Source organism: Rhopalosiphum padi, chromosome 2 (genome assembly GCF_020882245.1).
Source record: "Rhopalosiphum padi isolate XX-2018 chromosome 2, ASM2088224v1, whole genome shotgun sequence".
NCBI classification, from domain to species: Eukaryota; Metazoa; Arthropoda; class Insecta; order Hemiptera; family Aphididae; genus Rhopalosiphum; species Rhopalosiphum padi.
The window spans coordinates 70,716,484-70,734,909 of record NC_083598.1 but is presented as its reverse complement, the minus strand read 5'-3'; the positions used below and the strand labels follow the sequence as shown (position 1 = coordinate 70,734,909).

Sequence of the window (18,426 nt, the reverse complement as noted above, 5' to 3'; positions counted from 1 at the left end):
TATCCCAAGTGCGTTCGTAATATTATTGCTGATAATACGTATATCTCATTATATATAATATATAATTACTATTCGTAAATAATTATATTACTTTTTTAAAAATAATAATAAAAACAAAAATAGAGCATACATTTTTATTTAAACTTCTAATCATATATATATAAAAAAAAAAATAGATCAGACAATGAGAAAAAAAAATAATGTAAAAAAAATACCAAACTGAATTCTGAATTATCTAGAGATACTATAGATTAAATTATGTGAAAGTTGTGGCATTGAAAAATCAATTGAGAATAAAGAAATAATATAAAATTTTAGTACACTCGCTCATTTTAAAAAATTTTGTAGGCCAAATTAATTAATACATAATAATAACCAGATATTTTTGGGATGTAAGCCAATTTACCTTCTCATCCTCATATGGTGGCATGGTGCCCCGCGTAACTCGAAATAATATACAATATAAATAATAATAACAATATACATAAACGTTTTAATTGTTATAAGTTCTTGCGAATAATATTTTTAAATTATAACGAAATTATTAACATCTGTAAACTGATTTTACAGGTAAAAAATGTTTTTGATTTGCAGAATAATGGATATATTTTTATAGTTTTGACGTATAATGTAACGAATAGGTAGGTAATTTTGCTGATGCTATACCAATAAATGATAATTTTAACGTGTGATCCTTTATTATTACTAAGTGGGCCATATCTATATCAAGTTTCCCAGTGGTTCCTATAGTAATGGACTCACATAGTCACATACTCACATGTGCTTTTCTAAGCGTGCCTGTTTAGTGGGTGCACATGGGATACGCAGGGTAGGCAGTTAATTACTCAGTGAAATTTTTATTTGAAGTGTAGGTACAATATAAGATTATACGTATTATTAATTGTCAAAGATATTAAGATATTATTATTTGTTAACTGATACAGTTCTATTCCGTGCAATAAACTAACAATTCAAGTTATATTTATATATAATAATATGATAATATGATATAGTACTAAATTCGTTTTAGAGAAAAATATACCAAATGTTATTACTAAGGACAGGATTTAAATGCGCTTAAATGCCTTTAAACCATACAAATATTCTCTAAAAAATAGGAAAATATATTGTGATTATTTTAATACTTATTTTAAATACATGTTTTAAATAGTTTTTTTTAATAAGGAGGGGGGGGAAATGTCCGCATCAAAAAATTTACGGGTGAAAAATGTCCTACCATGCTTATCATAACCAAGGGGAAATTGTCCTGGGGAAAAATGTCCACGATTCGTATTGTCCATTATCCATTTACCATTTATAAATAATATTAAATAATATTTTATAATATTTTAATTTATATGATAATATTACGCTGTAATTTACGGGGAATATATTATCATGTGGTATAGACATGCGAGTTTTAAAACAATTTTACTCCCGAACTGTTGTACAGAACTCACGTATAGGTACTTACATTTTAATATTTACTAACATTTACATAGTTACTTATTATTTGTGCATTTATGACCATCTTGAGGTCCTGCTACTTGCTAATCGTGTCTCATGTCTGCACGATTGAGACTCGTTTGCGCACATACCAGTAGATTTTATAAATTTTCGACAACTCGTTTACGCACAAGATTGTGAACAACAGAAACCTGTTAATAGGTATAGTTTTTGGTGTACAAAGTGTTTTACAATCGTGATTCGTGGTATCTCATCAGTTGTCACTTGTCACCTATCAGTATAATACGTTATGTCGTTATGATCGCGATTACTGCAGTGCTCGCCTAGTACATGTCGTATGAGACAAGTTTTAATCTTTATTGCTTTATTTATAATCTAACAGTATTTTTATTAATTGTTTCCAGCGATAATTGATAAACCTTATAAGTTATAACAAATTTCTTATACATTTTGGTTAAGCCTCCGATTGCGGCGTAATAACAATGAACGCTGTTTGCTTTACGCGGAGAGAAAAACGTTGTATAATAATAAATAATTTTAAATTTCGAGAGTATCGGAATTTAAAAAATGGAAATTTCAATTATCGGTGTAGTAACAAATTTTTTAATGCTAGTGTTATTGTAAATAATAGTGACCAAATTACCGACCAATCTAAAAGTTCGGAGCATAACCACGAGGTTACCTCATTGAGGTATATTCAAATCATGTAATATCAAGAGAAATTGTAAGGAGCTCACTGAAAAGAAAGGCAGAAAATGATCTGCATACTCGTCCAAACAAATTAATACGCCAAGAATTAAAAAATACTGATGTTGCTGAGACATGGATCATGGTGACATGAAGCTGTTACGTCAATCAATATATTGTGTACGAAAAAAGCATTTTCCCACATCATTATACCATCAAACTATGACGAATCTTTTAAAACAACTTTTAGAAATGAAACAAACGTTGTTGCATAAAGGTAATCAATTTTGTTTTTTAAAGTGACGATAATTCTGTTATTTTATTTACCTGTAACTTGTAAGAATAACTTGGAAATATTTTATTATAATGAACAGTGAACACGTATTTGGTGATGGAACTTTTACGTATGCGCCAAAACATTTCATCTAGCAATTATATACAATTTATGTTTATACAAATTATTATTATTTACCTTTGGTACATTGTTTTTTAAAAAAGTAAACAAACATCAACATATGTGTCCATGTGAAAGACCACAATGAACTTATCAATGCAGTTAATAGGAAAAAACTTAAGTGTAAAAATGTTTCATGCAGATTTTGAAAAAGCTGCACACATTGCTGTTCTTCGGAGTTTTCAATAGTCAATTTTATACCCCCCCCCCCCACCCACATATTCACATATTCACCGTATTCAAGTATCAATGGGAATGTCTGCACATGCTTATGGATTAATGCATAGTTAGAATTTCTATTACATATTTAAGATTTAAATTTTATAAATAAACTATTATAGATGTAAATATAAATTGTAATGCGTATAACCGATTAAATAATGAGAATCCTACTCTTACCTATTAGAATAATGGAAAAGAAAAACATTTCTTAAGTTTTAATATTTTGGAAATACCAAATCGGGGTTGCAATATTTTTTAAGTTTATTCTGTTTGAATTTTGTAGCTACATAGTACCTATGTCATAACTCATAATAATCAAATTCCGATTGTCAAATGCTTTTGCAAAATTAATATTTTTCTTATGTTTGGTAGGTATTTTACATTTCTATGATAATATAAGTGATGTTTTAATTAATTTACCATAATTACAATAATTTGATAATTATGTATATTGTATGATATGGGTTATAGGTGGCCAGTAGGTATAATTATAGGTAATATATTAAATAAATATCTAACTTAATATTTTTAACTACAACAAATTATCTGTATTCGTTTTGGTTCTAATGGCTTGTAATAATATTTACTTCATACTTTACAATAAAATCTATATACTATGTTGTTTCTTAAATCGTAACATTTAAATCCACATTCCACAAATATGAAATAATGGTGACCGAAATGGTAATATTATCTTGGGGATTATAAATTTGTAACGGCATAGATATTGGCAATAATATTTATAAATTGTTATCATCGTTATCATAATACGTTCTGATACCGCACACATCCCTCTTCCGCCACCAACCCTGTTAATGGATTGTTATCAACTACTGGTAATTGGCGTATGTTTATGTCTTTCTTTTATTTCCGTTCGTCAAAAATGCCTATTCTATTATTTGCAAAAATGTGCCGTGTGTTTGGTGGCTAAACATTTTTTTACAATGAAATAAATTCACACGACGATTGTTAACGCGATGTTCTATATATGAATTATTCGTTTGATGTGTTCGATGTTGAACCTATGCCATCACCAATTGCAATTTAAGAATTTCGATCAACGGGTTTGATCTATAATTTTCACAACAATGGAGTATCCGGTTCATAAAGGTAGTACATTTTACAAAATTTAACTCGTTTGCTTCTTAAAACATTAATTTTTAGTTTTTAAACTGTGAGAACAATTTTTTTTTAAATAATAGACATAAGATCAATTAAGGTCACAAACGGGATTAAATTTAGGTTAATCATATTCCAAATATTCTAGGAGTTATAATTACTATTTTACTGGTTCTATTGTTTTTAAATATTTATCCAAATAATAATTTAAAAAAAAACATTTGTCAAACAATTTTTTTTATAAATATTATTTAATTCTTAATTTAACTTAGTTGCCAGTTGATTTTTAAGCTGTAGTATTTATTTATAAAAATATGTGTTTAATTATTCAGCTTGAATGGTTTTTATAAACAAATATTAACACATGAACAACTTAGGTTAAATCCTATAATAATATATAGGTAGGTTAATTATATTAAATTTTTTCTAAAATCTTATAATTATTATAATTGTTTATTTAAAATATGTACTTACCTAATAAACACTTTTGATATGTTTGAAAATTAGAATTTCTATATTAATTTAAAATTATTTGATCCTAGATCAAATGAATTTTGTATGGATGAATGGAGACAATAACATGTTTATTCCCCATTCCGAAAATGACCATACTACAGCAATAGATCCAGGGTTCTTTGACAATACAATGCCACAGACTGGAAATATTCAACCTAGAATGGTTAGTATACATATTTATAACAAGTAAATTTACTATATTTAACATTTTTTTTTTTTAAATATAAATACATGACACTAAAAAGCATTTTATTATTTATAACTGATTTTAATTTATGTATAAATGCATGATATTATGTTGCAATAAAGATACAATAACCTATATTTGGTTATAACTAGTAATATTTTGGTTAGATTTTAATTGTCTTTAAAATAGATTATGTCATTTCTGTCGATTAATACTTTTAACTAATAGTATAAGCCCAAATTATTTTATTTAATTCTTGTTTATACTAAAGTTGAATTTTCAAAATGGATTTAGTCTAAATAACCTTGTAGTTTTTGTTGAATATCACTAATTTAGTTAATTAATTGACTTAAGTATTTTAATATTATATTTCCTAAAGAATATTAAATAGTTTAAAATATCTAAAAATACAAATGACCTGTATTAAAACCTGTATTCAGTCTAGCTGAAAAGTTGAAAAGTGCTCAATGACTGTAAGAGTTAGTATTTGTTACTATTAGGTATGATTCGTCCTACTATAATTTAAGGGAAGAAGAAAATATAAGAATTAAAATTATCTATCAACTACACACAGTATTCAGAATGTTGCGTATTGTTCTTAAAAATTAAACCTATACATTAAAAGAAACCATACATTGTATTGATTTTATATACCTATATGTATAGAAATGTCTATTAAATAAATGTACAATTATATTGTATTTGTATACATGTATATATAGAAATATGTATTACAAATATTTTTGTTAATTTTAAAATTTTAATTTGACTTTAAGTTAAATATTAAAAATCTACTGTATTATAATATTAGTTTTTCGTTTAAACAGAACTTAATTGAATTATATGTCTAGGAATTGAATAATTACATGTTATACAATCATCCAAAGGATGTGGATAAGTCAAATGGAGTATGGAAATTCCAAAATGCACGCAGTATTCAGAATAATGTTGGCTTTTGTGAACAAGGAAAAAAAATAAATGTACCTAGTTCTCGAAAAATTAAACCTATTCAAAATCCTGCACTAAAATTAAAAACTCCTATTGCATATCAAAGAGATTCAGATCCCAATATGTTACCTATTGAAAAAGAAGGAAGGGGTAAGAATATACTTTGTATTTTTAAAATGTTCTATCAATTTATTTACTAATAATTATTATTAGGGTTTAATAACTTTTGATTTAGATTTATAAATTGTATTTACAAAAGATGCAAAAATAATCAATATTCTAGTAATAGATATTGTTTTGTATCATTCAATTTTTTTCAGCATTTTTTTCTTATGACAGGCAATATAATTTTTATTTATATTATTTTATAAAAATTGTATAATCAAGTTATTAAATATGCATAATATAATAATTGTTAAGTACATAATATCTAAGTATAATATCCAAATGTCATCTTTCATTTACTTTTGTAATATTTTGCTTAATATTTTCTAAATTAAATAATATTAAAGTTAAGTAGGTACATAATTTTCATATTTTTACAGCGGTTTGTATAAATTGTGGTGCCATTGGTGTTAAACATTCATTTTACACAAAACTAAGAAATTACTGCAGTCAAGCTTGTGTTAAGGCTGCTATGGAAAAGTCTGTGGACTATTGGTCAGAAGAATCTCCAAATAAAAATATAGTTGATGAACTAGAATCATCTACTTCTGTAAATGATGGACATTTATTTACTGAAATGGTATATTACCTATTAAAATAAAAAAATCTTTGTATTAGTAACTAAATAATTTATATTGAATATTAGCTTAACATATTTATGTTCTTTAATATTTACAAGTACATGAAACACAACACATATAAATTTTTATTAATTATACATTATCACTTTGTTAGAATAAATATTGTTTGACACTTTGTTCTATTAACTATTGTCTATACCAACTAAAATGATTTCTCAACATATATTGCTGCACCAGTGGCCATGACTAATTTGCCCCACTACTATCTTGTGGCACACAACTGTTTGTTGAGAAGTTTTTTCATTTGGTGTTGAGTTTTTAGATATGAGTAATGTTGCATATAACAGATTTTAAAATAATTTAAAATTATAATTGTTTTCTTATTTTATTTTATTTTAGCCCAAAATTGATGTGAATAATTATATTATTCCTGCTACAAATACTGAAGTTAAAGCTAATTCAATTATGGAAGATGAATCTGACTCCGATGATTCTCTTTCTTTTACTTCATATCCCATTGAAGAAGATTTATTGTTTCCTCCTGATAAAAAACCTTGTCGACCAATTCCCCAAACATATGACTGGGTGAAAGATTTGACTAACAAAAATTATGATGTAGTTCCTGTTCAATGTTTCCGTTATGTATGTATTAATATAATAATGATTTAAATTGATGTATACATTTTGTCTAAAAACAAAAATAAATTTGATGAATAGGCTCCTATGGCCGATTGTTGGGATGACATAGCAGTTGGAATTAAAGTTGAAGTTGTAAATACAGATTGTGATAATTTTAGTGAAGAATTTCCTGACTACTATTGGGTTGCTTCTATAGTTGATATTGCAGGTTTGTGTTTTAAAAATATATTATGTACGTTATATTGATTTATAGAAATAGATTAATGTTAATTTATTTTTAGGATATAAAGCAAAATTACGCTATGAGGGGTATGAATCGGAAGAAAGTAGTGATTTTTGGGTAAATTTATGTTCTTGTGTTGTTCATCCAGTTGGATGGTGTGCAACAAGGGGTAAACCATTAATACCTCCAAAATGTAAGAATTAAATTAAAATTTAAATAAAATATTATTGTTTAACTGACTTGACATTTTTTAGCTATTCAATCAAAACATTGTGATTGGAAAGATTTTTTAGTCAAGCGTTTAACTGGAGCTAGAACATTACCTACAAATTTTCGTTTAAAAATATTTGAATCTCTGAAGTCAAAATTTCGGTAATATTTTAGTTTTTATTTTATATTTTTAACTTATTTAAATATATTTATGTAATTACAATTTATTTTATTTCAGAATTGATTTAACTTTAGAATTAATTGATAAAGAGCATATATCAAAAGTTAAAGTAGCCAAAATTCTTAATATAATTGGTAAACGCTTAGAACTAAGATATTATGATGATGAAGAACAAGGTAAGAACTTTTTTTACTCTCTTTTTGTACTCTGTATCATATAAAAGTAGCCTCTAATAGCGACCAATTTTTTTGGTTCGATCAGACTACTTCTTTCACTTAGATTGATTTTGTCAGCTTTTGTTTCTTATGATTAGTCGTTTCTGAAAGATTGCTTTGTTTATCTTAAAAAATATGCTTGCAAGACTTGAAATAATAAAGTGACATTCATAAGACATACACTAGTCACATCTGTTGTGAGTAGAGTTGATCCTACGTCTGAGGTTACATTTATATGAGCCAGGTTATAATTATCTTATGTGTATCACTGTATAATTGTAAGGGGTTAACGCTGGGCACGTCCCGTATATCCCCATTTAAGTAAAAGTTGCATTTTTCTTGTTCGTTTTCTCGGGCCATGTTCTATATATACATACCATTTGCTAAGGAAGGTAGTTCTCGGACCCTAGAGGGCTCGACAATTGTATATATTGTATGCTTATCTTATTCATTCAATAAACGATGCTGCATGGGGGCTAAGCAATGTGAAAACAGTTTGGCTCTCATGTAATGATTTACAAAGGAAGAAAAAAAAAAGGTTATAATTTGGAAGACGTCAGAACAATATTTGTATTCTCTCTCTCTCTCAAAAATATATATATATATATATTTCACGTTAATGCATTTTGTTTATGTTGCCCATGGGTTTAGGAGAGAAAACAAACAATAAACCAACGCCTTTTTTTAAGTTAAAGAACTAATATATTTTTAACTTAATACAGTTTTGTACATCAATAATTAATGAATTAAAATTGTATAATTTGTAGTATTTTGGGTACATGAAGACTCGCCATTAATTCATCCAGTTGGTTGGGCTGGTCGAGTAGGTCATAGTTTGTGTGCTCCTGATGAATATTGTGATAGAACATCAAAAGGTTTACGTGATAAAGATGATGCTACAGAAGATCTTTTTCCAATGTCAATACCATTCAAGTCAGGTTTTCAAGTTGGAATGAAGCTGGAAGCAATTGATCCTTTAAATCTTGCATCAATATGTGTTGCAACAATTATGAAAGTAATGATGAAACCATTACTTTGTTTAAATAAAATATATACTAAGAAAAGCTTAAATTTGTAATGTTTTAGGTATTGAATGATGGCTATTTAATGATCTCTATTGACTTTTATAATAGTACACCAAAAGATTGGTTTTGTTATCATTGTACATCAGCAAGCATTATGCCAGCTGGATTTTGTGAAGCACACGGTATTAATTTAAAACCTCCTCAAAATTCTATTGATCCATTTGTATGGAAAGACTATTTAGTAAGTTCTAACAGTATAGCAGCTCCAGAACATCTCTTCGATATGGTATGATTTAATATATATATATTATTGTATTTGTATGTAAAATGAATAATATAAGGAACATGTGTGTGTAGGTAAATAATCTACCTATCTATGTTTATTTTAATTATGTATTAACAACTATTTATTCCTTTTTGAGTACAGTTTAATTACTTAATGCAATACTAAATGGAACATGTAGGTTGGTCACATTGAGTGTTAGAACCAATAGGTTTTATAAAGTTAAATATAAAATACATAAATTCTAACTGAGACCTAAGATATTGTACGTGTTAACTGATAATTTACTAAAAAATTGACTGTATTTAAATAAAAAATAATAAAAAACAGATATTGATTTTATTATGTTACTCTAGCAATCTATATTAAAATATTTATAACAGCATATTAACTAAATGGTAAATACTTATTATTATTAATGTGGCTTCCTCTCATTTAATCTAGTTTTGATATATATGCTGTTTGAAAATATTTAAAAAATCACACATGTTTATTGAATTGATCATAGCTTTTTAAATATATAATATGAATATTAATTATTATAAAAAAACAATACATCTTATTATATTAATAGATCAGTATGTTAGTATTAATACATTTTTTTTAAATCAAAAAATTTATAGGATGTACCTGACCACGGATTTAAATGTGATATGAAACTTGAGTGTACTGATTTAATGAATCCTCATTTGATATGTGTGGCAACTATAGTAAGAACAGCAGGAAGATTAGTAGAAGTTCATTTTGATGGATGGGAAAATGACTTCAATCAATGGTTAGATTGTTGCTCATCTGATATATTTCCAGTTGGTTGGTGTGAATTGGTTGGTTATAAATTAGAAGGACCTATTACACAATCCATTCAAGGTAATAATTGTTTAGTACACCTAACTATATTTGACTGAAATTGATTTAAATTTAATTTTCATTTTAGAGCATCGACCTAGTAAACATAAAAAGAAAAAGTCTAAGAAAAATCAACGTGTACCAGCCAAAAAAGTAACTGCACCATCTTTAGTAGTACATACTAAGGTTCCTACTTCTTGTTATACTTCTGTGGATGTAATAATAACAAAAAATATTATATTAACATATACAATATTAACATTACTTTATTTAGGTCTGTCAGACATGGACTGCTAAAAATAAAATAACTTGTGAACTAAGTCCAGTTTCAGCAGCTGAACCTTTAGGTCCAGATCAATCTCTACCAGTTGCTAGTGAAAATGTTAGTATAATTTTAATTCTTAGTTATTTGGGCAAAAATTATTTATGTTTTCATATTACCTTAGAACGTTACTAAAATATTTTTAGAATTAATATATTTGGAAGAAATAACTTTACAGTGTTAACTTTAAATTAATTAATATTTATTTTTTCTAAGAATGCAACAAGTATTAAAGAAGAACATGAATTAATTAAACGATCATTTTTGGAAAAAGATACAAATATGTGGAGCGAAAGAGATGTATCTGAGTTTTTACTATTTAATCAGTGTGCAACATATTGTGATGTTTTTTTAAGCCAAGTAATTAATTTGTTTAAAATATCTTTGTTTTATATTTGTTAAATTAAAAATTATTTGCAGAATATTGATGGTATACAATTGTTGAATCTCACCAAAGAAGAAATTATACACATGACAGGAAATAAAGTTGGCCCATCACTGAAAATATTTGATCTTATACAAAAATTGAAAAACAAAACTAAAAGAAAAAAATACGTGTGAATTGACCTTATGACTTGTATTTGTGATTTTATATGCAAACATAATTTATACTATAATATTTATAATGATAACTGATAATAATTATTATTATCACTACATATGGTTATTAGATCGAATTACACTAAATGTTAAAAAAATATGTATTTATAGTTAAATACTAAATAGTCTAGTGAACAAGAGAACACTATTCGACTTAGATTGGTTAAATAGTTATAATCTATATTTTAATGTGATTAGGAATGATAACAGACTAATAATGGAAATTGTTTTTGCTCAACTAGTATTTTTAAATCTGATTGAAATAAAATTCATTATTTTTAGAAAATTTAAATTTTTTACGAATGATTGAAATATTATTAAATATGTTAAATTTTATTATAGTATACATGAGTTTCATATTAACACCAATATTAGTGTTATTTTACAAATTCTTTACTAATTAATGATGTATGATTTAAGTATTGTTGAGCTTTTAATCTGTTGACTAAAACTATTTAAGAAATCACTGATAAAATATTACAAATTAAAACATTAGAACAATTTGTACACTATGAATATTATCCATTTTTATTTTTATTAAAATTATAATATGATAAATTCAAATATTTAGTACTGTATCATTATTAGTTTATTATTTGTATGTATAATTTTTTTTCTGTTTAACTTATTTATTTTAATATTTAATAATAAACAGCTAATGGCAATCATGGTGGGAAGGGAGTTGTTATGTACCCTTCCCATCACCACTGTGGCCTTTTTTTTATACTTATTAAGCAATAATTTGTACGCATTAACAGAATTAGATGTAATATTGACATTTGATGTATTGTAATACAATCCACAATCTAATCAAATGTAGTTTAGTACTATTGAATTATGACGTCACTCTTATGATTTTTTGCCATTTTGCAATCTATTGAAGATTTGACAACTCATAAAAATAAAAATCATTTGTCTACGTTTAGACGACGATCATACTCGTCTTATTATTTTTAAACATTTAGTGTGTGTATGAATTATTCACAATAAATATCGTGCGTATGTACAAGAAAATCATACATACGTCATAATTGTTGTAAAAGTGAAAATCGTCTTTTATGTTTTATCAACGTACATTGGTATAATACATAAATGCCACAAAATAGATTAAATACCAACAACGGCAACAATGTTGTAGTGATCAAAAATGTAAATAATTGTAATAATACATTTTAAATTAATAGCGGTGTGTACATCGATCCATAACAAATAACATCTTCTTAAAAACAGTTATAGTATCAATTATAAGGCAACGCGCATTAAAATATTAAATTAAATAAACTATAATATATTATATTAATATTATATTAAATCTCCGAAAAATAAATCCACAACCATTTTATTATCGTGTTTACTTTCATTTGACGAATTGATGAGTTACGAATATAAAGTAAATTGCCTTTATCGTGAACTTATTCACTTGTATCGTGAATATTATAATTTTTTTTTTTTAATAATGTTAAAGCTTCAATAACAACGATTATTAGCCTACGGTAACATTTACATACTATTATGAATTTTTACAATACTAGAGAAAAAATGATAGGTTTTTACAGTTTTATTTTCTAAGTCTACTTGTTTGAAAAATTTAAAAATATTGGTCGTTTTGAGTGAGGGCTTTTCAAGTGATGAAGGTATGTTTAGGAGAAGACACGAAGTTGAGTATTTTGGACAGTGGATGATTATGTGTGCAATTGTAAGGGATGTTTTGCACATATACATCATAATATTATGATTTATATAATCATATTTTGATATGTATCAGGCAAGGTAAGTAATTATCGTATGATATGAGGACCGCGTGTCGACATCTAAAAAATGGAACGGTCGACAATACCGATCGTCTAGTGCCAACTTAATTAGACGCGCACTAGAGGAATTCAAAAAATTTCCTCATTTCGGGTCGTCGAAACGTTGCGGAATTTGAAAAAAAAATTGGAGGGGCGCCGGGCGGATGTACACGTATTATATTGTGTGCTTTTCACGGTCGGCAGAGTGATTCACGTCTGCACGACGCACGCAGTACCGCTCCCTGGCGGACGTTACCGGCCACCGCGTTCCTCGGCCACTCACCAATACCGCCACCGATCACCTATCCGGTCTATCCCCACCAACGCCGACGGGCCGGCCCGCACGTGAGCAGTACCCATCTCGAAAAGGCCGTTTATCGGCATTTACGGCCGTTTTGGTGGCCACCGATCGGATGGACTGTGTTGGCGGCCGGTGCGTCACGTCGTGGCCGCGTCTACCGGACACCGGGCGTAAAAAATGTCGGGAAAAACATGGTGGCCGCGTGCGCGGCGTACGAATACGCGCACGTCGCTCTGGCGGCGGCATCGGTGCGCGGCGCAGCGCACAGCTGTTTCCCGCCATAACGCAGTTCATTGTGTTGGCGTACGTACGTGCATCGGTTACGCGCGCGCGCCATTTTTTTTCCTCGTCAGCTCCCCGTTGCCCGGCAAATCGCCGCCGTCGCCGTACGAACGCCCTGCCGTCGAAACCGCGCGCAATCCAACGGGATTTTCGCTCCGTCCGCCAGACGACGTAATAATAACAATATTATTATATTGTCGAGCGTGGACAAAACAACAGTTCGTTTATTTCGCGCTGTCGTTTTGAACGGAAAAATACAAGGGGGACGTCCAGTTTCAGTTCGTTTCGACCGTGCGCGACACCCTCGGTAGAAAGAAAAACACCCGAAAACCGTCGTCCGCGCCCTGTTCGCCCGTCATCGTCGTGTCGCGCGCGCCCAACGTCGGGCCGGCGTTTCGCACGTATCATGGACACGGCTATAACGATCAGATCGGAAGACCGGTTCGACGATTTGCAGCACTACGACCACGAGGACTTAAACTATTGCAGGTGAGCGGAATTTTTTGTTGTTTGTGTGCCAGGGAGGGATGGAGGGGGGCCAAAGATAATTGGTACATTATACAAACGAACGTCGGTTAGGTTTTCAATTCCGTTTGCATGTGTGTGCGTGTGTGCATAGTTATCTGTCGCGTTGTACACGCCCGTCAGCTGTTGTGTGCTGTATCTTTATCAATGCACAAAAATAAAAACAAATAATCGATAACAAGACCCGTGTTGTTTATCGTCTCCCATCGACTGCCGACGACAGTAGTAGTAGTAGTTGTAAATCTGTTATTATACAATAATATTGTTGAATATTCGTCGATCGGCAGTCGAATCACACGCTTTAACAAAAATCGTAGCTTGCAATTATTTTATCGTAATCATCGTAGTATCTGTCGTGTAGCGTTTTTTCGCTGCCGGCAATTCTCTTTTTAGTTTACGGCAAAATATTCTCCGATCGTACAGTCCCGAACTCCCCGACTACTGAAGCAGTCCGGACCGCGCGCGCGGCAGATGGTCGATCGGTCGCCGGCATCCAGCTGTTGGGCCAGCTGTCCTCCCCTATTGTTGTGTCGTCGCCGTCGTCGTTCTCACCGCGCGCGCTCTCGTGCGCCGGCGTGAACTAGTCGCCGCCGGCAACCGGTTTCGGCGGGCACAGCTGTCAAAACGGCAGCGTGCACACCGGTGGCGTATAATGATAATGACGACGACGACGACGATTGGTCCCGCCGTACGTTTGGATAATTTTTTTTCAATCGCACCGATTCAACGCCAGAACGGCCTACGGGATGGCCGGCGACACGGCTATGTAGGCCACGCCGCTCGGCATTATTATTCTAGGTGGTCCTCGCGGTAGGAAGGCCGCACACCGGCCGGCCGGCGAGCGTGGTTTCGTGTGCGGCGGCCGGAGGAGCGGGGCACAGACGGCCGGCGCGCGGTCGGAGAAACCAAAACCCGACGTCTGCGGTTGGCATTGCGCGCGCGCGCTCGATTTCGCCTGTCCACCGGGCCGTGGGCAGAGCGTCACCGCCGTCGTCGCTACCCATCCCGTCTGGAGGTCACGGCGTCGGCGAGGCGAGCGTATTCGGCCGCAACCGCCGCCGCTGTTGTCGTCGTCGTTTACAGCTGACGAACGGAGATAATAATGTGCTTAGACCGGGATGGAACGAAACGCGTGATTTGGACGGTTGGCGGGCGGAGGGGGCCAGACGGCGATTATTTATGGCAAAGAAAAATAACAATAATAATAAATCGCACAAGGACATGGGTGCGCAAAAAATAGAAAAAAAATAATAAACGAGTCGATCGTGTTGGTAAGGCGGCGAGTAGGAGGAGAAACGAGTTCGGACAAAAATCTTATTGATAATAAAACGACCGCAGACTAGACGTTTTCCTACTTATTGGCTTTTATGACGATTGCGTTCGGTTGGGCTAGGTTAGGTTAGGCATACACGAGCATATACCATAATCCTACCTTATTTTTTTTCGGTCTTATAAACATCTTCTTAGTCATGCGCGCGTGAGTCACTGACGAGCGATAAGGTTAAGTTTCTTGTGCGTTTAGAGTGTATATACTATCAATCGTTGACGTCTGAAAAGTTACCCATGTTCACATTCCGAGTAGTGTAGTTTTTTATCCACACGTAGGTATAGTGTTAAAACATTTGTTTTCACCAAGTTGCATGATTTTGTTGTTGTTGTTTTTGTGATATACCTATGTCTATACTGTCAATGTACTCTCGAATATATACACCGTTCTAAGTCTAGAGTTTTACATGGCAACATAAAACTAAACTTATTACATACTTGTAATACTTTTAACTGTGAAAATCTGGGTATGGTACTTTCGTATTTTACCTGTAGCACATGTAAAAAATAATGTTTGAAAAAAAAATTGTAAACTGTATTGTTCACTTGTATATATTATGAATTGTACTTGCGTCGTGTATAAATACCGATTACTATAAAATTTTCGGTAAATTCAGTGCTTACCATATTCATTGTTGGACTTAGAAATTATTCAATAATATTATATGTATGATTATATTATAATATTGTCAATTAAACATTTCCGTTTAAAAGATTAAGAATTTTAATAAAATTGTTATCTATTAACCTAACAACTGATTATAAATTTAAAAGAAAATTCCAATTGAGGTCCATTATTGTTTTTCAAAACACAATTTTGCATAAACTGAGTAAATATCAATTGCGATTTATGAAACAGTTCTAGAGAAATCAGTAGAATTATTGGAATAATTGAAAACAACATATAAAGTTTCAAATTCATTAACTTTGGTGAATAAAAAACGATGCATTCCAATTTATTTCATAATGTTATTGTTTTTTAGGCACGTCGTTTTTAGATAGCAATATTAAACATTGGACATTTTGTGGGACCGTAAATAATTCCGTGATAATATTTACATTTTTACATCACCGTTGTCTCGAAAATTTAAATTATTGTTTTGCAAAGCGTAACCATATTACTTTGGACATGGGTTTCGTTGATTATTTTGAGTGATAATCGAATGAATAGTAGAGTATTGAATAAGTAACAGAATCAATAATTTCTTTTCTTTTCGTTCAACCCTATTTCTTGGTTCTTCTACAACGCTAAAAAAAACGCGTGGCAACTGCAATACTATTGTGTGCTACAGAGTTTGTATGGTAACAGACTAACACCGATCATTGTCATATTCTCGTGTATAACTCCGAATATGACCCTCCCGTCTTTTAATATTCGTCTATATCGTTTTATACATTTTATTGTTACGCCATGAAAAGAAAATAACATAAAAGAAGCACTTCCAAAAAATACACGTATGATGTATTATATACTAAACACCAGCTGTCGCCTGTGGGCTGTACAATTTATTTTGGCATGCTTTGATTTGTTTTGGTTTTTGGTCAAGTCAATAGATATTTATTACTTCCAGATTAAATACAGTAAGGTGCTTGTATATTCGTATTACCAAAAAATAACGTTAAAATACGTTATAACGAGTTAAAGTAAAGAATTTACTGGGAAATGATTAGGTTAGGTATAGAGTATATCGGCGTAGTGCCACCGCTTAGTACGATTTTGACTGAGTATTTTCTCTAAACTCATAAGAATTAATATTGCGTATGATGGTGGTTTTCCCATTAAGCCGCTATCCGTTTAAATTGTTTACGTTTTGTTTTGAAAGTCAAATATCTACTACATTTAAAATGTTAATTCTGTACAAACATCAAAAGTTTAAAGTTGTAAGTGTTAAATAGGTTTTCTTTTGTAATCGGTTAACAATTTAAAAAAAATACACTAGAAAACTGCATTCAAACAAATTGTTTCAAGAAAAACCACGTGTTGCAAAACATGGGACTATATTTATATGTATATATAAAATAGGTAGAGAAGGCTTAGAGTGTAGTCTACCCTGAGCTATTTCAAACATTACATAATATTTTATGGGGTGAGTGAGGGTATCAAAATTAGACGGCCTGATGTACAACCGCGATCCACTGCAGGTAATTAGGTTTTCTTCACACCTGTCTTCTTATTGATGTTTGATAATTATTGTTAGCAACGTACCCCTACTATTTCCGGTAAATTATCGTTGTTGGCATCCATATAATTATTTCCGGAGTTTAACCATTAATCGTTTTGACTATAAATCCTCCTTCCCTTATACCATATCAAAAATATTGATATTAAATTGATTTTTACATCTAGCCTGACAAACGCGTCCGAGGAAGGAGTGGATTCGCCTCCAGCGGGACTTGCACCTATTGTGGTTGGCCATAGGACGCCCCAGATGACCGTCAGCATGGAGCACGAGAAACGGATGCGACGGGAGATCGCCAACTCCAACGAAAGACGTCGTATGCAGTCAATAAACGCGGGTTTCCAGAATCTGCGGACACTCATACCCCACCACGAGGGCGAGAAACTCAGCAAGGTGAATAAATAATAATAATGTTTATAAAGCTATCATAATATTTTTTTTCTTCACGCAATTATTTTATAATAAACGCCAGTGAGAATTATATAATATACTGTATATATTATATATATATATACGTATAAAACATTGTGAGTTATTATTTGACGGGCCACAGTTTTTTTTTCAGCGGTCTAAAATCGTTGTATCTGGTCATCTCTTTATTTTAGTTCTGATTATCATTATTATTATTATTATTATTATTATATTTTTACGTTTGCGTCGTCCTTGTCGATGCGTGCACACATAATACTATTATACGCGCAACGATTTCATTCATCGAGCCCATCATCTGCGGCGGCTCGAGTATAATAATATTACACAGTATACACACACACACACACACACCCACACACCCACTACAAGTACTTAACTTTGTAGGCTTTGGGTGTGTGTGTGTGTGTGTGTGTGTGTGTGTGTGTGTGTCAGCGGCGGCGGTACGCGAGACTCGTGGGGCCACGATATGGGTGTCGCGGCAACGGGCAGCCAGTCAGCTGTTTATCTTTTGGTGTATTACACACGGTGTGCGTGTGTTTGTGTGTGTGTCTCGTAGCCCCGTCCGTCCGACCGACCGTCAATCGAATGTTTCCCACTCTTATTTAACGCCGTTTCGTACGACGACTATATAATATCGTACGTTGTTTCATACGCAAAGACCGCCGCCGCGGCACACACGTCGTTCGGCCACAGCTGATGA

General features: G+C 31.5%; 2 protein-coding genes across 5 annotated transcripts in view; both read left to right on the top strand.

Moving 5' to 3' along the window:
• Positions 1–1,930: 1,930 nt before the first annotated feature.
• LOC132921218 (polycomb protein Sfmbt-like) lies at positions 1,931–11,826 on the top strand. Of its 3 annotated transcripts, none has more exons than XM_060984100.1 (16): positions 1,931–2,431; positions 4,492–4,628; positions 5,504–5,750; positions 6,146–6,345; positions 6,746–6,988; positions 7,064–7,193; positions 7,267–7,401; positions 7,463–7,580; positions 7,657–7,775; positions 8,582–8,829; positions 8,901–9,125; positions 9,746–9,989; positions 10,057–10,154; positions 10,243–10,350; positions 10,507–10,650; positions 10,711–11,826. In XM_060984100.1, the coding sequence occupies exons 1-16, from the start codon at positions 2,290–2,292 to the stop codon at positions 10,849–10,851; spliced, it is 2,679 nt and encodes an 892-aa protein (XP_060840083.1). In that variant the 5' UTR covers positions 1,931–2,289; the 3' UTR covers positions 10,852–11,826. The 3 variants fall into 3 exon arrangements, with proteins under 3 accessions (XP_060840083.1, XP_060840082.1, XP_060840084.1); XM_060984099.1 differs by having other exon boundaries at positions 1,932–2,431; positions 10,057–10,184; XM_060984101.1 differs by lacking the exon at positions 1,931–2,431 and adding an exon at positions 3,660–3,940 and having other exon boundaries at positions 10,057–10,184.
• Positions 11,827–13,226: 1,400 nt separating this feature from the next.
• The window catches only part of LOC132921219 (transcription factor AP-4), a 33,876-nt gene continuing 28,676 nt past the window's right edge, over positions 13,227–18,426 (top strand). Inside the window, exons 1-2 of one of the 2 annotated variants that reach the window (XM_060984103.1) lie at positions 13,227–13,752; positions 17,462–17,687. In XM_060984103.1, the coding sequence (XP_060840086.1) occupies positions 13,670–13,752; positions 17,462–17,687 (309 nt within the window). In that variant the 5' untranslated portion in view covers positions 13,227–13,669. The remainder of the gene's footprint in view (positions 13,753–17,461; positions 17,688–18,426) is intronic. The other variant, XM_060984102.1, reaches the window with a different exon arrangement.